At 35.5% G+C, this 27,777-nt stretch overlaps 2 protein-coding genes across 5 annotated transcripts; one reads left to right on the top strand and one right to left on the bottom strand.

Annotated features, from left to right (window-relative positions):
- Positions 1-252: 252 nt before the first annotated feature.
- Positions 253-10,231, bottom strand: LOC114352186 (multiple C2 and transmembrane domain-containing protein). Its single transcript, XM_028303689.1, has 14 exons — positions 9,962-10,231; positions 9,180-9,300; positions 7,965-8,077; positions 7,186-7,332; positions 6,888-7,056; positions 6,459-6,640; positions 3,751-3,970; positions 3,233-3,378; positions 2,615-2,763; positions 2,383-2,450; positions 2,102-2,205; positions 1,814-1,923; positions 1,634-1,731; positions 253-1,273 (listed from the first exon to the last, which is right to left on the bottom strand). The coding sequence occupies exons 1-14, from the start codon at positions 10,108-10,110 to the stop codon at positions 1,187-1,189; spliced, it is 1,863 nt and encodes a 620-aa protein (XP_028159490.1). The 5' UTR covers positions 10,111-10,231; the 3' UTR covers positions 253-1,186.
- Positions 10,232-11,534: 1,303 nt separating this feature from the next.
- LOC114352178 (proteoglycan 4) lies at positions 11,535-27,328 on the top strand. 4 transcript variants are annotated; one of them, XM_028303679.1, is made up of 28 exons: positions 11,535-11,827; positions 12,196-12,366; positions 12,483-12,614; positions 12,878-12,974; positions 14,660-14,831; positions 15,499-15,622; positions 15,707-15,846; positions 15,927-16,012; positions 16,133-16,244; positions 17,128-17,342; positions 18,235-18,320; positions 18,539-18,611; positions 18,694-18,749; positions 20,364-20,418; positions 21,000-21,172; positions 21,258-21,327; positions 21,400-21,491; positions 21,592-21,692; positions 22,118-22,301; positions 22,421-22,524; positions 22,603-22,678; positions 23,317-23,468; positions 24,412-24,616; positions 25,333-25,434; positions 25,764-25,824; positions 25,905-26,029; positions 26,305-26,380; positions 26,490-27,328. In XM_028303679.1, the coding sequence occupies exons 1-28, from the start codon at positions 11,675-11,677 to the stop codon at positions 26,552-26,554; spliced, it is 3,258 nt and encodes a 1,085-aa protein (XP_028159480.1). In that variant the 5' UTR covers positions 11,535-11,674; the 3' UTR covers positions 26,555-27,328. The 4 variants fall into 4 exon arrangements, with proteins under 4 accessions (XP_028159480.1, XP_028159479.1, XP_028159481.1 ...); XM_028303678.1 differs by having other exon boundaries at positions 14,657-14,831; XM_028303680.1 differs by lacking the exons at positions 15,499-15,622; positions 15,707-15,846 and having other exon boundaries at positions 11,537-11,827; positions 14,657-14,831.
- The last annotated feature ends 449 nt before the right edge of the window (positions 27,329-27,777 follow it).

The raw sequence follows: 27,777 nt of genomic DNA, 5'->3' as shown, positions 1-27,777 counted from the left end.
GCCAAAATATAGACTGGACTAACACTGTGATCTGGGATTCTGTACTTACGATTTAGTGCCATAGAGACTAACCGTTTAATTTTTTGGGGGTTACTTACAAATAACTTGAAAAATAAGCCTGGTCATACACTTTCATAGTAGCATAACTGCTGTATGAAGCCCGAATGGGTGACCGCACTTAATAAAACTTTAATAGGTATCATTTAGCCAATTTCGATGTTAGTAAAGAGTCATTTAATATGCATTTGATAATATTTCCTATGCCAAATTCTTGCCTAAAATTATATTAGAATTATTTATGGATACAATTTGTTGAGGATAATTTCAAGGACGCAGCTAGATGATATTTATTTAATAGATAGACATTACTTAAATAGGACGTAATGGTTAATTAATTAATAGGTTACTAACGCCATTGTGATCCATAGTTTTAAGAGATAACAATTAAACAAATATTTTATTATTATACTTTTTTATTTTAAAGTCGTAAAAAATAGGTTTATAATAGAACCCACTTAAGTTTGACACAAACTACTTAACATTGTTCTTAATTTAATTGATAATATTGGCGACTATGATCTTTTATGTATCGCCTTAGGTACGGAGACAAAAGACAAGCTATTAACTTAAGTATATACCGCTCAACGTTCTAAGTGTTACGTCTCTAAATAATGCCCTATACATACAGGGTGTCCAATAAAGACCGTGTGAAACATAAGAAAATAGACTAATGGATGACCATCTAGACAAAAAACCTAAGTAAAATAATCGCCGTTATTCGTCCGTCTCCTTAAGTTTTGCACGGTCTTTATGTTACACCTGTATTCCTGTATTGAAATAATAAAACCTTTTTTTTATTGATAGCATAACCGCCATTCAGCGCCATTTTAACTCTTTGAACTGGACTATTAAATTCTTACAAGGTAAAGCTAAATACCCCAATTATAATAGAATGATTCATTAATTTACTGGTCGAATTCGTCGAATGATTCGTAGTAGAGCCACCAGAGATGGGCTCTACCTGAACAAATTTAGGGTCTACTTTTATTTGCCAGATATCTTTCTCTGTATAAATAAGTATACCTACATCTATGTACCAAAATCAATCGAAGGGTTAAGTGCAAACTAACACTTCCCTTTGGTAGTTAATTATCAACTAAAAATAATTTTCATAATAATAATAATATCACGATGAACTATCAGATACTCGTCTTTTATATGTCCCCTGCCTCTTCACACTGGGTTCTGGCACATTCAACTCCTTCCAATTTTTCTGTAAAAATATTTCAGCAATTAACTACTCATATAGATGACCCAAGCTGAACTGTCCCACCAAACTCAATGACAAGGGGGCGCTACCATCGTTCAACTATATGGTTTCCAACATGGCAAAAATGGGAACCAGCGATCCGGTATTGACGGTGGCGCCCCACTGTCAATGTCATGCATAGGACAGTTCAGTATTTTGGAACTATAAGTTACACCATCTTAGTTTGACTTGAACAAACGTCAAAAATCTGTCAATATACATACAGATGATAAAGTTACTGTCAAAGTAAAATGGTGCAATCCAGCCTAAGTATTTTCAGTACAGAGAGAGCTTTGAAAATAGGAACTTTAACAGAAAACTTACCAAAATTTCGTTGTCAGGAACTCTTGATAGAAAATCGAGTAGATCATTGTTTTGTCTCCACTCTGGGTTGATGTATCTTCTCGAGTATTTAAATAAACCTGAAAACATTCAATTTTGATATCTATTACCAAAAACTTAGTTAAGAAAGTCATTAGCTCCTTTAAAAAAATAATTGCTTACCAAATGCCATCATCATGTAGTTGACCGGAATAAAGTAGAAAGCAAATGCCGACATCATCAGGAACATCATTGTTAAAAAGCTTAAGAAAGGCACTTTGAAGCTGGTCAAACTGTAAATAAACAAAACAACAGTCATTTTTAATTTGTTTACATTAAAAGCTACATAAAAGTTAGTGAAAAAGATTTCCATTTAGGCATATTTCCGTAGGCATTGAAAATTCGTCGCTGTTTAAAAGTGCCTATACACAGCTATCAGTAATGTAATGAATCAAGTAAACCTTTACTTACTTATAAAGTCTTTCGGCCAATGAAACTGAATACTCAACCCCGCCAGTGATGGTCAGAGTCATCTCTGGCAGGCCTGATATCTTGCTAGTCAGGCCCTTCTCAGTCTGTAAAATTAAAAAAACATTGAGAATTAATATAATAATGTATTTTTTTTTATCATTCTATCAATCTAAGACCTCGAGCTTAATATCAAATTAACATCAGCCGTGACCAAATTAACGTAGTATAGATAACTAGATTATAAAAAATTGAGAAATCAGTACGAATTAAAAACAAAATACCTTTTCGTGTTCATTTGGTTCAGGGCTCTCATCTCCAGAACTAGAATTTCGCGGACTTGATCTGTCTTCTGAAATAAAAAATAAGATGCTACTATGTAATTAAGTACTTAATAAAGTCTTAAAATAACATTCAAGAATCTACATCTTCTTTCATTTTCGAAGAAAAAGACAAATGGTATCTTAGAGCCCTCTATGATCACCATTTAAATTGACAAAATAAGTGCAAACTTACGTTGATTGCAAGACTGTGTAATATAGAAGTAGAAGAAAGGCAGCAGCAACAACAATGGTGTAGCCCACAGACTAAAGTGGAGCCAGAACAGGAGCCACCCTACTAGGGTTACAAAGCACAACTCCTGGTTTTCCCATTCGAACAGATTCCTGAAAATGAATTTTCATACATAGTTGGAAACAACAGTGTCATTAGCCGTTGTTGTGTTATCTTATCGTGCCTTAATAACATAATCGAAATGCCAATGGATTGCATTAATCCCTCCAGCAGAGAAAATCCGATATTTAGCAAGTTGTACGTAAGTAGTAGGTATGTTTTTACTATCAATAAAGTAACTTCTATAAAGAGAATGTTTGTCTCCGAGAATGTATAAAAAGTACTAAACTATTGCGGTATAAAATGAAGTTAAATAATGTCAAATTTAAAGCTTATATTCAGTACTTAGGTCCTTTCCAGGGCGCTTATACGCCCCACCCAAATAACTTGCCCTACCACCACTTCGGGACAACTTAAGGGCTGGTGCTGAGAAGAAGTGGCGGAAGAAACTCAGTCACCTTTGTCACCCTCTTTTCATAATTAAGACACATATTTACCAATAATAATAAAATAGAATATTACTTGTATTGCTCGTTAAAATAATGAAGGAATGTAAATGTATCCCTCACGAACTCCATGTTGCTGTATACGAGAGCCACGTCGAACTTTGGGGGCTTTTTGATGTGTTTCACTTCTTTTGGGCGGAACAATCTTACTGTTGCTTTCACCTGGAATATTCACATTAATTTGTAGATATAGGTAATAAAATAAATACATAGTTGTTTCAATACGTTTGTGGTAGAGTTGGACTAACATGGGACATTACTGCAGAAACTCCTCAACTCAATAAATTCAAGTTTCAACAACATTTTTACAACTGTATGGTGATAGTGTCGCAGTTGTTATTTGTCTGTAATTGTTTCACTGTAGGTACCAATGTTTTCTAAATAAAATAATATATTAGTTGGTTGATTTTTATCAAATAATCAACAAAATAAACCTATCGCAAAATTATGTTGCATCTTGCGATTAGGTACCAAATATAAAATAATAATCTGTCGCTAATTGAATTCAGATCGATAGGTAAGATAGTGACTAACCGGATTCCAAAACATAGTCATTTCCAGTTGGACTCTTGGGCAGTTGCCTTTGGCACCGTCCCTCATGTTCCGTGACTTCAGGGCGTACCATCGTGACTCTCCGTTACTGATCCTCAGTAGAGGTAGAGACAGCCTTCCTAAGGTGTCGGTGCGTAACGCAGCTACGATGGAACTGTCGTAGATCCTTAAGTCTAAAGTCGATGTTACGTCGTAGACGTTGCTAAAAGTTAACACATTTATCGCTTAAAAACATTGGCACAGGTATGTGTCGGGAAGATAAGCATGCAGTGTTGACGTGGAATAATTCAAAACAAAAACAGAAGTTATGCAATGTGTGGAGTCTCTTAATTGACGTTTATAGAGTCCTGCACAGTTTAAATACTTCTCCTTATAAATCGATCTATAGGCCAGTAGAATTAAACACAAAAATTGATTAAATCGGAAATAATTCCTACAAAAGATTTTTTTGCTTTAATGGCTTCATTGGTTGCCCATTAAGACTCTCCTAAGTTTTCGACTTCGACGGAGTTGTGCTTAAGTGGTGGGGGCCCCTGAAAGGGGCGTTTTTTTGGTTTTCCGGTTATACCGCGTAAAGGACTTACCCTATCGAAAAGTGGTCTTCATGACGGTTAAAGGGCACTTAATCCTGCATTGAATAAGACCAAATTCATATGTTTTGGACAAACCGTTCTCGCGCTAAAGTTCGGCAAAGTAGAAAATATACGTATAATTAATGACCCTCTCCACGTCCAATGGTTTGTTACCCACAGGCTTCCAAGTCTTGAAAAGGGCCACCTCAACCAGTGTAACCCTATCAAGGCTTACGAGCTTGATGCGCCTATCCTTGTTCGTCCCAGCCGTTCCTTAACTGCGGTTGCTGCACCTCTTCCTGGCACTCTCCTGAACGACTCTGTGTTACCTAATGTGGCTGCCCCTCTTCCTTGTACCCTCCTGTACGATTTCATTGCTTAGCCATATGCCTGGTCCAAGGTTCGACGCCACAAAATCAACTTCGTACGAGTGAAAATAGTTTAAATACTATTTCCCGTGCTTGCAACATTTTTCTTTACTGCTTCGCCTCTATTAGTCGTAGAGTGATTGTATATATCCTATAGCCTTCCTCAATGTATGAGCTATTCAACACAAAAATAATGATTTCAATCAAACTAGTAATTCTTAAGATTAGCGCGTTCAAACAAACAAACAAAAAACTCTTCAGCGTTTTAATATGAACTTGTTGTTGTTGATTTTTGGCGTCGAACCTTAGACCAGGCATACGGCTAGGCAACGTAGTCATGCAGGAGGATACAAGGAAGAGGGGCAGCCACAGTAGGTAACACAGAGTCGTTCAGGTGAGTGCCAGGAAGAGGTGCAGCAACCGCAGTTAAGGAACGGCTGGGACGAACAAGGATAGGCGCATCAAGCTCGTAAGCCTTGATAGGGTTACACTGGTTGAGGTGGCCCTTTTCAAGAATTGGAAGCCTGTCGGTAACAAACCATTGGACGTGGAGAGGGTCATTAATTATACGTATATTTTCTACTTTGCCGAACTTTAGCGCGAGAACGGTTTGTCCAAAACATATGAATTTGGTCTTATTCGATGCAGGATTAAGTGCCCTTCAACCGTCATGAAGACCATTTTTTGATAGGGTAAGTCCTTTACGCGGTATAACCAGAAAACCGAAAAATTGCCTCTTTCGGGGGCCCCCACCACTTAAGCACAACTCCGTCGAAGTCGAAAACTTAGGAGAGTCTTAATGGGCAACCAATAAAGCCATTAAAACAATAAAATCTTTTGTAGGAATTATTTCCGATTTAAAAGCTAATTCTACTGGACTACTAATTATTATCAAACTAGGCTGGGTTAACAAGGAAATCCTAGTATTTAAACTTTGGACTAAGTGATAACGTACTTACGTCAAGTCCGCATTTAGACATACGAGTAGCGGTAGATAGGAGAAATAACCAATCGTTTAACAAGAATGAGCAATCAATATTGCCAATATTATATGTTACTAAATGGTCTATTAATTTACTTTCATAAACATTACCATTATAAACACGTGATGTTATTTATATGCACGTGAATATGGAATATGTTATTTTCCATCCATATTTTTGTCAACCTTGACTCACTGGATAAGAAAAGATACATTCATGTTTTAACAACTGTTCATTTAGTTAAGTTTTAATAAAAATAAAAAATAAAAAAAAACATTTATTGCTTACTTTACAAAAAAGAAATTACAAAAAAAACTTATATAATTAATATTTAATTTAAATTATTTATTTTCCAATCATTTTCTCAAAAGCTATAAACATGCATTTACGAGTAGTTATCACACATACGAAAGAGGTCCTGTTCAATGAACCTTCTAAAAGAAGGTAGCTGACTGTAGCTGGATGAAAAAAGCGGAAGATCGTGCTTTGTGGCGCTCCTTGGTGGACCTGCAGACGACTGCCAAAGGCTGAAATGATGATGATGACGATATGATATATCCCAAAGATAATTTTTGCCCCTAGACATTCGCTTAAAACATTTCGATACAGGGTGAAATAGTCCCGCATTTCAAATGCATGGTTTAGAATGATTTTGTATTAATTTAATGAAATTGCGTGATACAATCATAATACAAACACAGAACGCTGACAAACAAAGTTATATTCCCAGGGCTTAAATACACACAATACAACTAAGTACGACTTACAACACATAACTTTTGTCCCAAGTAGGTTCGGAGCTGGCGCGGCAGCTGTGGGTTTGTACCCGTTCATTGTCTACCTCCAGTGTGCAGTATGCGTTGGGTTTTCCATTTAACCCTTTAGCACCCGTCACTTTCACGTATAGCTGGCCCACTAGCTTCCAATCGCTTTTCAAAGTGTTAATGGCCTGAAAAGGAATTAGGAAATTCCTGAATAATTACATGAAAATAGAAGTGTTTTTGCTGGCGACTATTCTTGTATATTAGAATCTTATATTATTATGTATAAAGAAACAATCTAGAAATGTAGAGTCAAGGGCACAAAACCATATATTTAAAAGGCTATCATTCCTATTTCCGCGGCACTTATTCGTAAGGCATTTGCACTTATTCGTAAGGCATTTGCGTAAAAAGGTAAAACTCAAAAATACGAACATTTTTAGCCCTAACCACACCCTCAGCTAGCTGACCGTTGAAAGTGTTAACGTTATTTCGCACTTTGCACAAGGTGACGGAAAAGTGAACTGTTCCAAAACCGTCATCCAGTTCTTGCCAGATCTCATGGGTCCGCTCCTTTTCTAACTCAGCCAAGTCCAAGACGGAACTGTCAACCAAAAAATAATCGTAAATTATGAGGACACTTTTTTAAAATTTACCTAAGTAGTAGATAAAATACAGGTGTGTTGGATTTTCTTAAGAACAAGCGTAACAACAATCTGAAATTAAAACAAACCTTCCCATAAAGTTTTTCTGTTTCCCTTTGTCCCACAGCGAGAGCTTCAGCAAGTGGTCTTTGTAGAGATGCAAGTCGAATCTTTCCCGCCATTCCGGTTGGGCTGTGTTTGGTACTCCCTTGGATTTGTGCGATTCTGAGCCCAGCCTAATTTATTTTGAAAAAAAAAAGTCAATATTACTCGTATGTGTCTACACAATGGATTAAATTTCGATGGAAATACTCTGAAAATCTAAATTCCTAGGTGATTTGTCTTATTTACAAACAAACAATGCATTCAAAATAATTTATATGTCATGTATTTACGAGTACAATAAAAAACTAACTTAGTACCTATTGTCCCAGATTAAAGGCTTACGGAATTATGTTAATAAATTAATCATGACATGACGGACAGTGGGTAATCAATAGGTGTTTTGTAGAGTCGATAAGAAGATCCTATTGCGTTACACTCACGTGGCAACGGTTTCAAAGTCGTTCTATCTTCCATATGTTTTGATAAACTAAAGGATAACAGCATGTAATCTTTTATCATTTAAATTCAATTATAAACCTGCCTTATTAGTAGTAACCTTGTTATAATTAAATCTAAAGCAGATTCACGGAGTTTTGACTGAATAGGGGACCAAGTATTCAAATAAATAGGTTTCGATTTTTTTACTTATTTTATTAAACTTCCACTTTTGTAATTAATGATATCAATATTCGTTTTTTAGAAGTTACCAAAAAGTTTTAAGCTCTACAAAGTAGTTAGTACCTAATATGTTTTGCTTTCTTACCGAAATTTACAGTACAGATTATGTGAACTCCTGTCATCTGGTGGATCCGGCAGACCTTTGGCCTCCACGAGGACTATGTTAACTATTGTATGCCATCCTTTTGGTTGTGTTTTCTGCAAAAGTAAAGAGATAGTGTAATAAACCAAATATTATTTACTTATTACGTTATTACGAGTAACGAGGTGACCCCACAACAACTAAGTATTTAGTTGAATCATACTGAAGCCGGAACTAATTTACAGATTATTTTGAAATTAATAACTTTACTTATCTACTATCTCTATACGAAATCTTTAAAGCGTGCATATGTACTCAAGCTTGAACTGAAATTAGATTGCTTAGTGCCCTTTCTTGCGGTATTTCAGTAAGCATAAATTTTCATGAAAGGAACTTAATATGATTTGATATGAAGTTGTGTAAAAGTCCTTTTTTTAAGCCTATTTACAGAAATAAATGAGTTTTTGATACGTTTTCGGTTGATTCGGTTTGCGAACTTTTTAAGAAGTCGATGTTTTAGCTGAGATTAGACATCGTCTAGAAAATCATAATATAAGTGAACTGAAAAAGCATCAAAAGTGGCCACTTGCCCACTTAAGAGACGTAAATCCGCTTAGTAACATTTGCAATGTTGTTGCAATGACACATTGGATGTTCGTGATTTGTATCCCACTTGACCAGCGCGGCATTAAGACTTACGAGTAAACAACAAAGATAATAAAGCATTGAACGTAATTTAACCTTCTTATGAAGTATTAAGTCTGTCCTAAAGTCTAAACGGTCTACATGGAAGACGTAATAATATATTATAAAGGGGGGCTGAAGGAACTGTCAAAGTTATTTGACCTAAAAATTGTCTTGCCCCTATCTGGGCCAGAAGGGGGACGCCCATAAAAGTAAATAATGCCCGTTTTCACCATTAATCCATAATTTTTAAGTGTCCCCTATGAAAAAAATCCTGTTATGTGTCACTTAAAAATTAGGGAATGATGGTGAAAACGGGCATAATGCGGTAACAGGAGTTTTGCTTTCATAGGGGTCACTTACAAATTAGGAAATGATGGTGAAAACGGGCATAAGACAGGTACCTAATGAATCGTTATTCTTAGCGATTACAAATTTCGATTCGTGGGTTCGATTCCCGCCGTAGGCAGTTCGATTTTTTCATTGTTTTTGTTTATTTAAAATTACCTAATAAATATCAAGTTCCCGACTTACCTGTATCAAACTGGGATCTATGTTCCTAACAGGAACAACCGCGCGTGATGAAGCAGACACTGACTCCAGCGCTGAGGTGTCACTTGTTCTTCTACTGCTTCTACTGCTTCGGGGTCGTAATCTATACGAAAACAAAAATTACAAGAAAGCTTGGTATCTCCTGAAGAATAAGTTCAGAAAAGGTCTAGTAGGATTTGGACAGAAACGCAGTAAGTAATAATAAAAAAATAAAGCCAGTCAAATACTATTTTATTAGTGAATAATTTTAACAATAAAGCAACAATCATCATACAATCAAAAATGTTTTTATCTGGGGGCACGGTCAGGCCACTTAATGTAGGTATATTGACTAATGTGTATTATTTTGTGAACTCAGCGCGTGTAGAGTTTATTAAAAGCTTTTGCTCTAAGTACATGAGGTCTGATAGTTTTTTGACAGTGCGAGCTATGGTCTCGGCTTCAATACCTATATAGGCATAACATTTTTTTTGGTGGGATTCCGCGGAACTAAAAAGGGTGAAAATACTTTCTTTACCTACAGACAATACATTTGTTTTATTGTTTTGATAGCAACTCCTTGACTAGCAGCAATGACTGATAACGCTAAAGTTATCTACTTAAATATATTTCAAGTATAATATCCAATTTTATCGACACGAGTAATATTAAATTTAAGTAAATTTTATTTTATTTATTAGGACAACCAACAAGACAAACACGCATACATGGAATTACTATAACTAAAATAAATTATTTTTAAAGTAATTGAAAAACAGACTTACAGTGTAGATATTTTGGATCTCAGCGGAGTTGCATTACTATCAGTTGAAGCGATTGAAGTTCTGTCAAAATGTCTGGCATCACCATTATGACTTGTATTATTAACCATTTCAGGAACACTGTCATTATTATTATTAGTCTCGGGATCCATTGCCACTTGCTATTATTCCACTGAACATGCACCACACTTGCTTACAAACATGCGTCTAATTAGTTCTCAATCAATAGTCTTGTTTCTCGCGATTATCTATTACGAAATGACGTATATCACCAATCTTGTTATTAAAACGATATTGAACAAAAAACAATGTCTTTATCTCGACCCTGTTATCAGATAGGTGCCTTGACTTTTCCAATATCCTTTAAATTATTTAAATTACTAAGATTAATGTAAGGTACTATTGCGACATTAAGTAATTCGTCAATGATCCCTCAAAAATATTTCCAACTGAGTTGCGGTAAACAAAATGTAAGTTTAAGATACTTTAGCCCGCGGTATCTAAGTAAAGCTACTTACAAAACGTGCGACCAAAACAAACATGATAAGTTACTTAATAATAATAAGTCAAGTCTTAATTTCCCACAAAATAAAATATAAACTAAGTAATCCGTTATCAAGTTTTTAAGGCAATCAGCAGCTTTTTTTAATACATTATGCTTATTTATTACCCACGTCCAAATAGTTTTTGCCCGCGGCATAATGCCCGTGTGAATTTCAGTTTGTCACAGAAAGACTCAATAAGTAGGTAAGTATTTGATATTACTGGACCATATTGAGTTTTTCTAAGACAAACTGATTATAAGTAGGTACTTAAATTATATCATTCATTCATTCATTTATTTATTCCAAAAACAAAATACATTGTATAGGAAAATTAGTTAGACATTAAAATTCACACAATCTGCAATTCAATTAAAATAAAATTAATCTAATTTAACCCTAAAATTTAATTTCACATACTAGAATTAATATATAATTCTGACTTAAGTGTCTACCAACTTATACAACGAAACAAAAGAACAATACTGTAGTTTCTTCAAAATCCGTTCAGCAGTTTTTGCATGAAAGAGTAACAAACAATCCATCCTATTCTTCACAAGCCAAATTTCACGAGTTCTCACTTATGCTATGTCTACACTTGTAGGTTTATTTTATTAAACAACTTTCTGTCTTATATTTCTTTATTTATTATTCATTTATTTGCATAGGTAGGTTTTAAACATATTTCAGGCACAAACACACACATAGAATATATTAATTAATTAATAAAATTAACCTACGTTCTACATACACAGAATAAGTAAGTAGGTAGGTAGCCTTCGCGGGAGTTTTTTTAATTATCCCTAACTTTCTAAACAAAAGCTCCATAATCTCCATGAAAAAGTTATTGAAGTTGATCCTGCCATCTATTAAGTAAAAGTAAAACTCTATTCGATCGCGAAGATACGGTATACGAACGACGCGAGCGCCATAGTAGCAACTAGCACTGAGTAAAGATGGCGCTGCAATAGTTATGTAGTCCCGCTACTCTCCACTGGAGCGCTGTCTGTCATAGCGTCTATTTAGCGTCCCCTCTCGGAGTTTCAGTTAATGGCGCTAGTGAACGTGGAAACTCAAATTAATTTCGTTTCATTTTTCATTGTGAATTTAGGATTTAGGTTATGGAGTAAAATATATTTGAAGTGCAGTGTAAAGTGAAAATTTATCAGTAAAAATGGAGAAACGAAAGGATTCTTTGAGTGTTATGAAAATATGCAGATTTTGTTTGTCTCAGGATGATACCTTATCATATATTTACGATAGAAATAAAAAGCCAAAAAATGGCATTTCTCTGTCTCTAAAAATTCTATCCTGTTTGAGTATGGAGGTAATGATTTAATTTATTTCTGTTAATGCTTTTCAGCTACTTGCAATCTTCATCAAAATATTGTTGAACGCCACCTATACCGTTCATTCTATGCCTGCACTATTGTATTGCGAAACTACACAATACAAACATTCGTGTCTCTTTTTATATTCATTTGTAAGTTGATCAAACAAATACATATTTTATTATGTAATACGGTATACTACAAGGCGTAAACAATTTGATTGATGTACATTAATCCATACCAAGCGCCCCCTAGTTGGGGGTTTGGTAATTTCAATAAATAGTTTATTTTTTTAGATTTTTGATCATTACAAACCATCAGTAATTACTGTGTAATCTATAAAACATACTTTATTTATTTACAGGTGTTCCCCTCAGATCGAATGCCAGCGTACTTATGTAAACCATGTCATTTTTTCCTTGAATTATTTTACAAATTTAAAGAAATATGCCGCAGTGCGGATGAGAGTTTAATGATGCACATTCAAAATGGGACACCTTTGGAACAAATGACCTGGCCTAGTCTACTGACAAAAGTAAGTACATTTCTACAATATTTGTTTACCTATCACGGCCAATTATATTCTACCAATCATTTGTAACAATAGTATTTTTATGATCATTTATGAGTATAAATTTTAACATATTTTAGGTATACCGGAATTCTACAAAGTCGGAACCTGTAGTAAAAACTGTTGTCGGAGACGGGACCACAGTACATGTGACTTCCCAAGATGGTAGTGATAGTGAAGATGAAGATGAAGGAAATGTTTATAATGTTAAGGTAATTAAAATTAAAATCACCATTAACAATAAATTAGTTATGCTTTGTGTCATCCAAAAGCTTACTGTTTATCAAGAGTAGACGTACAGAAAATATTTCAATGCATTAGGACATATTTTCAAAGAAATTTTGATGTTACTAAAGTAGCAACCTCATAAAAAAATATTTATTTTTCTCTGGTCACTAATTACCAACTTACTTAGTACTGTTAACTTTGCTCCCCTTAAATAACCTATAACTAACTAGACCATTTAATTCAACAGATTGGTGATGAATCTGGAAAAGGCTCAAAGCGCATAAGAGTGGTCACCAGTAGAAATCCAGACAAGGAAAGGTCCAAACCAACTAAAAGTAGACAAGGTAATTTTGCTAATAATTTGGACTCAGAGACGCGCGTTACTTTCGGCCATGATTGTTTAGAAAATAACAACATTCACCTATTTTACATTATCTGTCATATTGTAATCAGCTAAAAGCAACGAAATTGCGCGCGCTTGTGAGTTCTTTAAATATTGAAGATATGCCAGATAGCTCAAAACCGGTAAATTTATATTATTCCTTGAATCTTTCAATGGCAATGGCAAAGTATTTTACCTATAATTAACTGGTTTTAGGGCTTGGATTATAATTTCAGTATTTATTTATACCTAAAATATTTTTATTGCTCTTCAATATGCGTGTGTTCATAGCTTTTTATGATTTTCCTTGTTTTCATTTGCAGCATGACTTAAAAAGTCACATTATTAATTTGCTTTCCATTTAATTAGTTGGTATTTGGCCATATTTAGTAAAACTAGCCATTGTCAGGCACAAGGCTTATGTGCGTTACTTAAGAAATAAATTAAATGGAGAGTGAATTTTTTAAAATTGATTTATATTTTATAGGAATATGTTTCTCAATTTATTTTTATTTAGTGGGTGAAATGAAGAGAAGAAATGTGAGTAAATATTTTGTTTGTGACCATTTAGATTCTGACATTAGGGAAATTAAGTTATTTGAATATCAATAAATAGACAATTTTAGATTGAATAATAGTGTCAAAATTTGCTGCAAATTGTATACATATTTGCTTCAAAAATTCAATCATAAATCGGGCATCACTAATATTATTATTATTCTATCCTCCCCTTTTAATAACATTTAAATAACTTTTCATTTAATTAATAATAATGAGTCATTATTTGTTTTTTAATACTATGATGGGTTAACAATGTAACGTTGTGCATTGATTAACAATTTGATTCTAAAACTTTTGATTTGTTTATGAGCATCCTTGTCCTTGTAGTAAGTAAATTGAATGATCGTATGCGTATGTCGTATTTGTACAATTAGATTTACTAATACATGTTTATTAATATGTAGCTAGGTACTAGCATGTATTTTACTTGGTTTTTCTTGATATAGTACATATTATTAAAAAATCGACGTATTTATTTGAAAGTATGTATTAATTTCTAGAATACATCGGATGTCGGTTCAAGCAAGGATGATTTTCTCTCATATCCTTTCTTGACGACCATCTACGCCAGCGGTTCCCAAACTTATTTTGTCTACTGCCCACTTTGAGAATAAAATATTTTGAGCGCCCCCATTAAATTTTCAAGAGTCAAATGCTCAGTCGGTGTCTGAGAGACCTCCTAAGTAGATGAAATTACAAATGGCCTACCAAGCCTCGACACAATGCCCCGATTTTTTTCCGGAGTCTCTTACCCCTGTAGGCCTGCAGCGCCCACAAGGGGGCGTTATCGCCCACTTTGGGAAAGACTGATCTACGCCAAGTGTCGCGGGTTTGATTCGCGCATAGTACCATCATTAATATACCTGAATGTCTGTTTTATTGGTGTGGGTCTTTTCCTTAAACATTATGTGCAAAAAAAGTATTTATTATGTTAATGTCATCTGATGTAGTACGAGCTTTGTTTAGTTTTAAACTAGATAGCGTTATTGTTTTGTAACAATCGATAACGTAAAAAACTATTTAAAAAATCCTCCCCTCTCTTAAACCATTGCACAAACGTTATCCATTGCCTAATATTTTTAGAAGATCTGAGTTATGAGGCAGATACGGACGAAGAGCCGGTCCCAGTGAAGGAGGTGGATGAAGGATGCTGGCCTTGCGACGAGTGCCACTGCACCTACCCTCTGGAACAACTGCTCAACCTTCACAAGAAGATGAAGCACCGCGCCAGGACTGTGCATTGCGACGAGTGCAATCAGTGAGTCGTTTGACTGGCTTTTTGTCCACACATTCGTGCATTAAGTTCTTTTTTTAAAGATTTTTTTTTCTTTTTCGCATTATGGCTTTGTGTGATTTGCATAAACAGCCAGTGTAATTATGTGAATAATGACAATTCAACTAAAAAAATCTAATGCCTACACAATGAATGTACTAGATGATATTCCCCTGCTTGCGTTGCGTGTGGCATTATTATTGAGACTACACGCGGACTCCTTGAGAGAATGAAGTATTTTTCACAGAAAAATACTTGATTTCACATGAATATTCCGTAAATTTAAAAAACACCTGCGAAACATTATGACGCTTCAGTTTCCCGCCAAGAAGTCCCACATTGATGTTCCAATTTCTCTTGCTAATATTAGCAATATTGACGTCACAAATCAATACAAACCCTAAAGCGACATCTGGTGAATGTGTTTTGCGTCATTGGAATGTTCTTATACTTTATTTGGAAAGTGTGTGGTCATGGAATGAAAAGTAGCCTATGAATGATAATAATTTAAGATTTTTTCCGTAATATCCCATTTTTATTCTGCCGAGTAACTTTATTTTGCCGCGTTGTCGTTTCTGTAGATTCCCGTATTTGTATAGTTAGTGACATATCGTTAGTAAGCTGTGATTTAAAACGTCATTCCGCCTTCCAGAAAATTCTTCTCCAAAAACGATCTTGTGAACCATCAGGTACGACACACAGATGAAATGCCATTCCAATGTGTTGCTTGCGACAGGAAGTTTAAACGGCTAATTCTTCTAAAAAGACATGAAAAGGTATATCATATTTATGATAAAAAATAAAAACCTATTTATTCATATTATCAATCAGTCGGTTAATATTATTTCTGTCATTCATAGGTTATGCATTCCGACATACCACAGCTTCCATGCTCCAAATGTTCTTCGACATTTTTATCTGTGGAAGAATTGGAAGCACACCTGATAAAACATTCTCGTCATATTGAGCTTAATTTTCCTTGTAAAGTATGCGGCAAAAGGTGAGGAAACTTAAGCCATGCAGTTGCGGAAAGTGAATAGCAAAAACATCTTTATTGACTGATTCCTTTTTGTCTTTCAGATACTCCGACAAGACGAGACTTCAGAAACACAAGGATACAGTTCACGCGAAAGATCCGCAATTTAGTTGCGAATATTGTCCAGCGCGTGAGTCTACTGGAAAATACTGTCCTATACTCTCTCCCTCCCTTCCAAGCTATGAACATACGCAACTAGTTAAATATTTACTATTGGTTTCGTGTAGACAACTCGCGTGTTTGGTTTCAGAATTTAATGCAATCACTAAGTTGACGAGACACGTGCGAACGCACGCTGGAGACCGCTCTTACCCTTGCAAATACTGTGACAAGACTTTTATAAAGTCTCACCATTACACTAGGTTTGTAATATTACATTATTTATTCTACTCATTTATTTATTTCACTCATTTAGGTTGCATAAAATAGGTAATTCATTCTTGGGGAAATGTATTACCATATTTAACAAAATACCACACAACCTTGTCGAATTGCCAATAAACAAATTTAAGATACATATAAAAAATACCCTTATGTCCAAAGGGTACTACAAGGTTCGAGACTATATTGATGACAAGGATGCGTGGTCAGTTCAGTCTGCACATATTTGATGTACTTAAATTTGACTATTCTTACCGTTAGATAATTCCTGGCAATAAGTGGTGACTGAGTTTGTTCCGGCGTTTCTTCTCAGCACTTGCCATATGTTTGTCTCGAAGCGCTGGTAGGGCCCAAAAGATAAGGAGACATGTAAAGTGCCCCATAAGGGCTACCTTTTCTTTTTTTATTATTTTCTATTGACGTTCATAAGTGCCACTTGTGGTCTAAACTGAATAAATATTTTTGATTTTAATTTTTGACAATATTTTTACTTTTCAGTTAGTTATCAGTTGTAATGTTTTGTAGTCAATGACATCATGAGTATTATTATGCAAATCCAATCAGTGAATCGCGTTTTATCAGCACATAAAGTGGTGGTCCATACACCAGATGCGTAAAGACGCGTTCGCGATGGCGTGGGCTTTGACAATCCAGAGATGCCGAACTATCTATTATAGTTCAATTCAAACCAGTATTCGACTCTATCGATATTAGGCAAAAGCCTACTTAATAAGTATTGATAACTTGCACAGTATCGATAGAATAGGCGCGATAGTCGTACGCTATCGATAGTTTATTTCTCAAGTTAACATTCAGCATTAATATTGTGGATCCTATTAATTCAATATTATTTGTATACCCCAGACATCTCCGCTTGAAGCACAGCACCACTATGGGAACGGACGCCTTGTCAGACTTGATGCTGCGCTGCGACCAGTGCAACGAGCCATTCGTGACGCAGGACGAGCTTATCTACCACTCGGCCATCCACGCTACGCAGGACTTAACTTGCCCGCTGTGCCAGGAGAAATTCCAGGACGTCGATTCCGTCACCACGCACATCAAGTCGCACGTCACCGGTCAGTAACTCATATTATTTTGGAAAGGGTCTATTCCACTTTGAACACCCAGATGATCAAAGTGGACTCCAGTTTAATGTTACTTTAGTTTCATTTGATCACCTATAAATAAATCACACCTTTGAATAGTAACATGTCCAATTTGTTTGTTGCGGTTTTTATAAAATATAAAATTTACAAAACCAAATAATGTAAGTACTATTCAAAGGAGGTGTGTTTTGATTAGAGGTGATCAAAGGAAACTAAAATAATAATTTAACTGGAGTTCACTTTGATCACCCAGGTCATCTTATCATGGGTGATCAAAGGACACCAAACTATAGCTTGGAGGCCCTTAGAAAGCTACAGCCATACGCGACTATTCCCAGAAAGTCGTCCCCAGTTCCAGTGAAGTCGAACCTTAACTTCGAACTCCCATGTTCTTCTGATTAACTTCGTTGCTGGTCCAATGATAGTTTAACTTTCCCTCTGGGAAAAACGGCCTTCACTGGTTGAGTTTTTATTGGCGGTCAAGCTGTACATATATCCTGGCTACACAGGAGTTGCAGCGGTGGGAACGAGAGGCGGAAATAGTCCGGTTTTATTCTCCCACCTCTTGTTCCCATCGCTGTAACTTTTGTTTAACCAGGATCTACGAGTACAGCTTGACCCCCACACTCAACCAATGAAAGTCAAGCTATAGTCGTTAGCAAGTTGTAAAGATGCGACCAAATAAAAGTGCTCACTCGCGATGGCAGAGGCGAGCATTTATATAATAATATGGTGATCAATAGAGATTTGATATAGTGACACGCCATTGTAATAACGTGAACTGAACGCAGTATAGACAACCAATAGGTGTGATATTTTATTTTGGTGTAAATGGAAATAAATAAGGACAATATCTTTACAGGTGTAGAATTCATGTGCGAGTTATGCGAGCTCATATTCACCTCAAAGGAAAAACTCGACAAGCATATGACTACTGCACATGTTGAAGTAAGTGAATGTTAAAATAATTGATGAATTAATTAATTGATTTTATGCGATAAGCCCATACATTTGTCGTCGTCATAAATCATCGATAAGATTTTATCACGGCGCGTATCCCAGCCGATTGATAAAAATGAAATATTTTTATATGATGCCTTACTTAGCGTGACCAACGCGATAACTTTGACCCAGTTAACATTATGTATTATTGTATCCATCAACAGGAATTAGACCACGATGATGAATCAATGGAGGCAGAGGCTGAGGATGATGATGAAGATGACACCGGAATCAATGGTATGACATTTTCAACTTTATTTTTACCTGAAATTATTTGAAAAATATGTAAGTTGGCATTTCATGTATTCTATTTTGACAGTAACGGAAGAGGATGGCGAAATGGTAGTGGAAATAAAGAAAACGGGTAACTTTATGGTATGTTTTTTACTTATTTTGCTAGAATAAATTATTTTTATAGCAGTTCAAAAGGACAATGTTCGTTCGACATACATTGTTCGCCGTTAGATCAACAGTGCCGAAATAATACTTTCTAGGTTCTAAATGACACAAATCTTTATGTAAGAACAATTATTCCTGGCGGACCAATTCTATAAACTTATTGATAGCAATATTGTTATCATAACCTCTTACTTACTAGTATTGTATTATATTATTTTATGCACATCGATTTGGGAGATGTTCTGTATTGTAGTTGTCGCAGCCAAATTGTATTATAATATTGGACGGGTTTTGGAAATAGCTCGGCGTTCCACTTTTATGATTTACTTACTTACATTTTGCACGTAAATAAATAACATGAATCCTATGTTTACTTTCCACTCTTGACATTTAACACGTGACTTACCAAACTAACTATCTCCATGGTTACCGTCTTAGTCTATGCATGACTAGGGATTGAACAACTTTTAATTGAATATTATTAACAATTCTCGATAATTATTATCGATTGAAAAATATTCGGTATTTGAATCGAAAGATATATTCAATTTTATCAATATCAAAATATTCAATTTTAATAATAAAATAAATATTATTTACTACCACCTATGAAATGTTCTAAAAATTGCCTGGAGCGCTCCCCCAATCCTGGGTTTTCCCTTTCCAAGCTGAGAGGATATCATTTTGGTTCTATCGATACATTATAAAGGTACTTAATATTTGAAATGTATTACCAATTATTGTTATAAGCATTTTGAGCGAATAAAACTTTCAATTCTATTAGAACTTTAGACATTTCTCTCACTTTAAGCGGCATTGGATTTTTCATCGAATTTTGAAACTGTAACAGATATATTAAAGATGATCCCATATTGTTGTCATTGTCTATATCAGTGTTATGATCACAATTCTTTTTATTTTATTCATGACCTTCGACCAGTTGGACACATTAGATAGCTTCTTGTAGTATCGTGCAATATATTTTTAACTTTTAATTAAAATCTAGTCATACTGTAGCAATTTGGACGATTTATTTTATTTACAAGATCGGTATCTTATTGTCTATGATGACCGCAGTCAACATCACTATTACATGGATTCCTAACAATGAAGTACGGCATTGCCTTGTGCCGATTTTACATAGATTTTATCGACACAAATTATGGAACTTCATAGGATATGGAGCAGGCCACGCCCTAAAATGTCCGGATGTCGTCATAGTATTATGGAATACATCTATATATATAAAAATGAAACCCGTTTCGCGTTGTCACGGCATCACGTGTGAACGGCTGAACCGATTTCGATAATTCTTTTTTTTAAATGTTTGTGGAAGTCCAAGGATGGTTCTTACGGAAAAAAATATTAAGAAAATCTCTACGCTAAGGCGGTACGAAGTTCGCCGGGTCAGCTAGTATAAAATACTTTTATTATTTCATTTTTTAATCCTCAAGTGTCCGTTACAATCTAATTAATATTTAAGTATTCAAAAAGTAAGAGATTAATTTTGATACTTTACTGCTGTGCCCAGGAATCTGAGGCGGTTTCTGACAATGTCCTTTATTTCATCACCGACTATTTATTTTATAGCTTCCGGACACACAAACCAACCCAGACGGGATTAAAGAGGACACAGTGTATGAAGGTTAGTGATGAATTTAATCACTCTTTGCATCGATTCCCATAAAGGCGGCGGTTCGCACTGCGACAGAGACAAGCGACCGAGAAGAGAGACGCGACCGCTCCTTGAAACTTTAGGCCAGTGGTTCTTAACCGGTGGTCCCTGGAGGCATTCCAAGTGGTCCGCGAAAACATCGTAATAAACAAGTGACGTGACGTGATGAGTCGAGTCAACACAACGAAAACGGCGCACAGTGGGCAAGAAATCGACCTTCCCTTTCATAGGATGTTGAAAAAAAAAGTGGTCCCTGACAAGACAGAAATTTGGTAAAATGGTCCCTCGTGACTTAAAGGTTAAGAACCACTGCTTTAGGCAATGTATAAGCCTCAGTTTGCGAGCGAGACAGAGATAGCAGACAGAGACCGAGGTCAAGTAATGGTCGAGGTCTCCCGTTTCGGTCGCTTGTCTCTGTTAACCGCCACCCAAACGAAGGGGTTTGTATTTGAGCATCAAAACTGCCCCGTTTAATTTCGGATCTGCATTTTTACATGCTGTACATAATATTATGCTTAATTAACTCAATAAAACTATGATGTTCCTTGCAGAAAACGAAGTTGAGACCACATACACGGAGTTGGCAAACGTTGAACCATTGCCTGTGAAAGAAGAGACACTAGAACCTGTCAAGGTGGACCCCGAGGTTTCCATAGCTATGGATATAGACCCCAATCAAAACACTAAAGTAATTCCGAAACCTGTTGAAGTTGCTGACAGTCGGGTAAGAATCAGAATTTGTTTTTATTTAAATCACGTAGATATAGATTATTTTAGCATGATTACCAAATGTTTTATTTTTATTTTAGACTGCCCCCATATTAAGAAAAGCTGAAGAAGTGAAACGCAAAGTTCTACAAAGCGCGAGTCCGCTACCTGGTTAGTATTTAATTTTGAAATAATTATGTCTGCAATAAAAGTTTTTTACTACATTATTTTTTTCGTATACAGAGAAGAAAATTGCAAAAGCAGAGAGTACTAGCGCTGGAGCAAGCGAAAAATCCTTGCGTTTGCTTGAGAAAGAACTACAGGAACTGAAAAGGGTAAGGGTTTTAAATATGACAATCTGACCTGTCTTTTATAAGAACTGACTTCATTTTGTTAGTAATTATTTTGTATTAAAATATACTTCCTTTTACACAGACAAATACTCGAAATGATGCTGCCAAAACTCCGGCAAAACCAATGGAAGGTTTAAGAAATAGAAGACCACAACTTCATACTTCCACTCCAAAAGTCACCAGGTAAATGCTAGCTAACTGCGCACCTGACTAAAATGCGTCTCTACCTCGCACTCCCCGCGTTCGCCCCATCCATACCATAGCGTCGATGTGACGTCACGGCAGCCAAGTGCGCAGTTAACTTGACCAGGTTGAATATTCAAGCTTGGAACTTCGAATCCAGGCTTCGTTTCTAGTTCAGCTATTTTAACTGAGACACACATTGTACTTCTTTAACAAAATGTAATAAGAATAAGAATATTTTTATTGATGTAATAAACTATAACATTTTATATTGAAACCCTGGCTCCTAAACTAGTGTAAACTGTATTTCAGGAGCCAGTGTCTTCCCAATAGGTGAATACAGACAGTTGATAATATATTACACATCTCAAAGTTTGACATTAAACTACATATTTATTACTACTTTATTTATTATCATTTTACAGCAAAGCTGCTGAACTCAAGAAGGAGGCAACGGTTATCAAGACCTCGGTCGTTGAGAAGAAGCAGGCCGAAAAGAAAGCTGTCACTAAAGAGAACAAGGAACCCAAGGAGGCTAAGGAAACTAAGACGGCAGCTGCTGCCAAGGAAGATAAGAAAGAAGAGGTCAAAGAAAAAGAAACACCTAAGGTAACAATATATTTCATAATTACCTTGTTTAATTATGGTTATGGTGATAGCATAAGATTCTCGTAAAATCTCGAAAGCAGTAATGTACCAACTTCTAAAATTTCCGCTTATGCTTTCAGAGTGTCAAAAATGGTACGACTGAAAAGACCCAACCCGAAGAAAACGTTCGGCGGTCTACGAGACCTTCTAAGATAAAGGACTACGCCAAGATGATTCGCGACAAGTAAGATCTTTTGTCACTATTCAAGTCATTATTATAATAATTTCAACATGAGTCTAATAATTACTTTTGTGTATTTAGATCTCAAGATTCCGATAAAGACTCAGAAGACGATACTGATGATGAAGAATACACAGAGGAAGAAGATAAATACGAGGTAAGTGAAGTTACTCATATTTACCTTTAACCATGCAGTGGTTATTTCATCTATTTAGATCCTACAATAATTGAATAATACAGTTGAAAACTAAATATTTTCTTCTAAGCCTTGTTAGCGCAGGCCGCTACCAACCGGGCATCATGGAAAGCTTGGGGAAGGCCTATGTTCAGCAGTGGACGTCCTATGGCTGAGATGATGATAATGAGCCTTGTTAAGGCTAGACTAGTTCAAAAATAAGTTTCGTGAAATGAAAACATTCACATATAAATTTCCTATTAGAATACGCTCCCTAAATACAAACGAATACCAAATATAATAATATCATATCATCAAAACCACTTTTAATGAGTAATCAAATAGACATGTTGACACCACCAATCAAGTGACGTACTTTTTAAAACTGTCAAAACGAAACTCCCATAGATTTTGTATGGCACTACAAGCAAGTGACGTCACTATTTTGTCAACTCAAATAAACTACTTTTTTCAATTACAATGCGACCAAAAATCGTAATTTACAGGTAATTTAAAATTAATTAAGTTTTTAAGCAGAATAAAGTGTCTTTTTAGAAAAGTTGTGATTTCAAATTATTGGAGAATGGTGTCAAATTGTCCATTGCAATAACACGTTGCAGATGAAGTTAAAGACCCGCAGGAGCAGTTTGAAGACGGCGCCTGCCAAGGCTGCGCCCGCGCCCGCCAAAGCTGCGCCCGCGACGCCCGCACCCGCCACGCCCGCCGGTCCGAGGAAGCGCGGCCGCCCGCGCAAGGAGCAACCTAAAGAAATGTAAGTTTGAATGGAATTAGGGCTATCGTTTTTATACTTGACAGTTGGCACCCCTGGCGATTGACAGGACCTTACTCTACAGTGGCGCCATCTTGATGAGTGCAAATGCGATAGTCCTTCTACCACTTAAGTACTCACCAGTTGGTGCCACTGTCTTCGCTACTAGCAAGTGACAGGACCTTACTCTACGGTGGCGCTAACTGGTGAGCGCTAAAACGATAGCCCTCATTGGGTATTTGACACAATGAGGGTTTTCGAGAATGAAAGATCCGCTAGATGGCGGGACGTGGATGTGGGGTCTGACTGCTGCGTGATTGGTGGATTTTGACATATCTGTCAATGTCATGTCAAAAATAACCAATCGTGCAGCATTTGGACCTCGCGTCTACGTATTGCCATCTGGCGGATTTTACATTCGCGAAAACCCTCATTAACTAAGCATCTTTTAGTGAATTCAATACTGGAAATACTCAATTGCTTCCATAAAGTAGGTGTGTACAATTTTTACAAAAAAAGCAAGTTAGTGATGTCACAGGCCATGCAAAGTCAACGGTACGGATGCGTCCTATTCCTCATCAAGCTAAATTGTTTTGTGCTGTCTACTACCTTCTTCTTCTTTTCGTGTCGACAACAAACCTACACAGTGTCAGCCCAGTCTACTACCTAGTTACAACATTATTCTTGTCAAAGTCCTATGATAATAAAACATGATGAATAAAATGTTTATTAAAAATTAAAATTTCCATCCTCTTTCATAAAGTTTTTAGGTAGCTGGACTCTCAAGAACTCAGAGCTTATAATAATAATAAAATAACTTTATTAACACACATTATGACAATACAAAATAATGGTTAAAATAAAAAAGAAAAAGACAAATGCATGTTAATAGGGCGCCCGCTCAGTTTTAGTTGGGACACATAATAAACATTGGACCTACTTTCAGGCCTGCCGCCAAAGTTCGAAAAGACGACACTACAGAGGACGAAGATAAAGAACCAGAAAAGAACGAAGCAGAACCAACTAATAAAATAAAAGAAGAAAGTAGTAAACAGGCTGAAGAACCAACCAGTAAGCCGGCCACACCTCCGGCTGAGAAGGAAACCGCTGACAACTCTGAAGCAACTGCTGAGCCTGGCTCTACTACACCTGTAAGTACTTGGGATGTCATAAAAAACCATAGAGATATAGAGAGATGTCAACTAATGCGCTGAGTGCGAAACTCCATGTCGCATTATAAATTCACACACAAAGTAATCAAAATATTAAGAGCCCATTATCCACTGTGGTATCAGTACTCAACGTTCGAATAATCTTTAGTACTACGCAAGCAATGTAAACTGTTTACATTATGACGTCGCTGCTGTCGTCATTGCTGTCACGAACAATGTGTTCTGTTTTTGGTCATATTGCTGCGACACCGGCCCCACCCCCTTGTCACATCTCCCTTTAGTTTATGTGATCTGTGTAAAAATCTCATAAAACTAATTTTATTTTTGCAAGTAGGCTTTTAAAAAAGCACTTACACGTCCCAGTATTAACCCCACTGCTTCGGGACAATAAATGGGCCAGTATTGAGAAGAAGCAGAACAAGAACTCATTCACTATTTTCAGCCTCTCTTTCAAGGGTCTACAGTCAGTACAGTCTTTAAAATACACACAGTTATAAATATTGATGCGAACTAGGCAATTAAACATCCCAAACCTTGTGAAACTATTACTACTCTTCCTGTCTCTCATCTCTCTTTCTTAAAATAACTTGATATAATAATATTGATTTTTGTATAGAAACCTGGCTCAAAACCGAACATACTACAGAACCTCTGTCTTTATTTGCGTTGTATTCCTACTTATCTAAATGTTACAGACTGCAGAAGTCATCAAAAAGGCACCAGAAGAACAAAAGATCGCGCCAAGTCCTCCAAGCAACAATACGTTGATGTCTCCGACTGGACAAACCTTGAAAAAGGTAAGAATTTTACAATATTCCTCGATAAACAACAATACATATATGTACTACACCCTGTATTTCTAAAGACTGGTGACATCATCGAGAAACGCAATTTTTTAATCCCTCAAACTATAAAGCCATTTTTATGCAGAATTTGGATGAAAGTTGTTTCAAATTTGAATCCTAAAGATTTGAACTAAATTCGCAGTCTCGCATGTGCCAAATGTGATTTACATTAACTTTTGAGTTAGGAACCTTTATAATATGTATTAAAGTATTTTGAAGTTAATACCCTTCTCTTATGATAACTTTCTGCCTGTTAATTATTATACAATGAATTGTTTCAGGTGCCTATCAAAGCACTCCCGCCAGGAGTAAAACCGCTACCATTGCCTCTTACCGGGCGAAGTAAGTAAACCCACATAGCAATCAAGTTTTAAACTATACCATATTTCACCGGTTCTAATAAATATTTATTTATATTTTAGCTGTGGGCCAACCAGGCGAACTGTGTGAAATGCAAATCGGAAAGAAAGTAGTAAAAGTGCAGAAGATAGTTATGACGAAGGCAGAGGTTGAGGCAATGGCTAAGAAAGGCCTCGTCGAGATGAAGGTGGGTTTCATAAATGAACCTGTATAAATTTTATCTATGTGCTCAAACAAAGATTAGAAGCCGAAGCCAAAACTTCAAATTGTAATCTACTGTTAAATATGAAAAATAATGAAAATATTTTAAACATAAATTATGTTGATCGGGTTATATTTCAGTAGGTAGTAGAATCGACCCTATTCGTTTGATAATAATATTTTAATCATTTTAATTAAGGTTATTTTATTTATTAGTTTTATATTAATTATACCCACTTTCAAATGTTTTATTGATTCCAGGATGGCACAATGGTGTTGAAGCAGGGAATAAAACTGCCCACTTCTGAACTGTCTCTCAAATCGCTCCCATCCCTAGGTCAGTATAAATACAAATTTTAATTCACACTGTGGTTTCATATAAATGTTACTCGCCATAAATAGCATTGCAAATGTATTAATAACTTAATAAATATTATTTGTTCCAGATGCAAAGAAAGAATCTCCCAAAACAGAAAAGGCTACGAAAGCTCAAAGCAACGTAACCGAGTAATTTTTTGACTCTAAGAGCATAATCATTTAATTGTCTATTAGTATTATGTTGAATATCGTTTCCCAAATGGTAAATTAAGTACATTATTTCTTAGAGTTAATACATATAAGTAATAGTTATATTATCTATCTAGTTAAGTTTAGTTTAATTTCTGATATTATTACAGAGACAAAGTGTTGTTGAAACATGATTAGAAGTCCCGATTTATACTTTTTCAAATAATGCAGGCATTGATTTCAATAACTATATCAAATATAATGTCAAAATTCTAGTGAATGTAATCCTAACATTATTCAAATGTACAGTTTAAAAATATCTTTTTTTTACATTTGTGTGATGTATTAAAAGAAACACTAATGGCCTTAGATCTAATCATGTTGATTGCTCCCTGCCTTTCAACGGGTAATAAATTAGTTTTGTTATAATTATGTTATTTTAAATATTTATCTTCATCACAGATTATTATAGAATTTGTTCGCTTTTGGACAGATAACTATTTCTTTACCTCGATCGATTATCTAGCATGTTATTAAGATGGATCAGTATTTCTTCTGTTGAAGGGTGGGGACGTCATCGCCCTTTTACCATTCTACGACTGCTTTACAAGCTTAAAATTGTTAGATTAAAACACTTCTTCTATGTACATTTTTGTACTGCATGCATCATTATCATTTATGTGAACAGGCTAAGAGCATTTTAAATAATGAATAAATTCATTTTAATTGTAGTTACATTACGATGAATTTTCTGTACATGTGTATGTCAAATAGTATTTTGTAATAACCCAAAATTAGATGTAATGATGAATAAATATTATAAACGAGTAAATAAAAAGTATTTATAGTGTTTTACTTCTTTGTGGGGAAAAATTTCAGGTAAAAATCATCTGAGGTTTCCTACCTGTACCTGATAAAGGAACAGGAACATCTTTCGAATATTACAAATTGGTTTTACCCGACTGCACCAGGAGGGTTATGATTTCCGAGTGTATGTGTCGGCTCTGTAACACTGTAACCTAAAGGGCTTGAGAGGTGTTTAAATCAAAATTACGTTTTTGTTATTTTTAAGCAAGTAATTTTTTTTTTCTAATAATCGTACATAGACCACAGATTAAAAAAAAAGAAATGTAATTCAATAAGACGCACAAACATTATTTATTTAGCCTTGCAAGCTGAAAGAAAGATGGCGCTATCAAGATAGTCCATTCGACGATAGATGGCAGT

Source organism: Ostrinia furnacalis, unplaced genomic scaffold (assembly GCF_004193835.3).
Source record: "Ostrinia furnacalis isolate ACB-3 unplaced genomic scaffold, ASM419383v2 OfSCF1268, whole genome shotgun sequence".
NCBI classification, from domain to species: Eukaryota; Metazoa; Arthropoda; class Insecta; order Lepidoptera; family Crambidae; genus Ostrinia; species Ostrinia furnacalis.
Note: the sequence above shows the minus strand (reverse complement) of the source record. Positions and strands in the feature narration are given on the sequence as shown.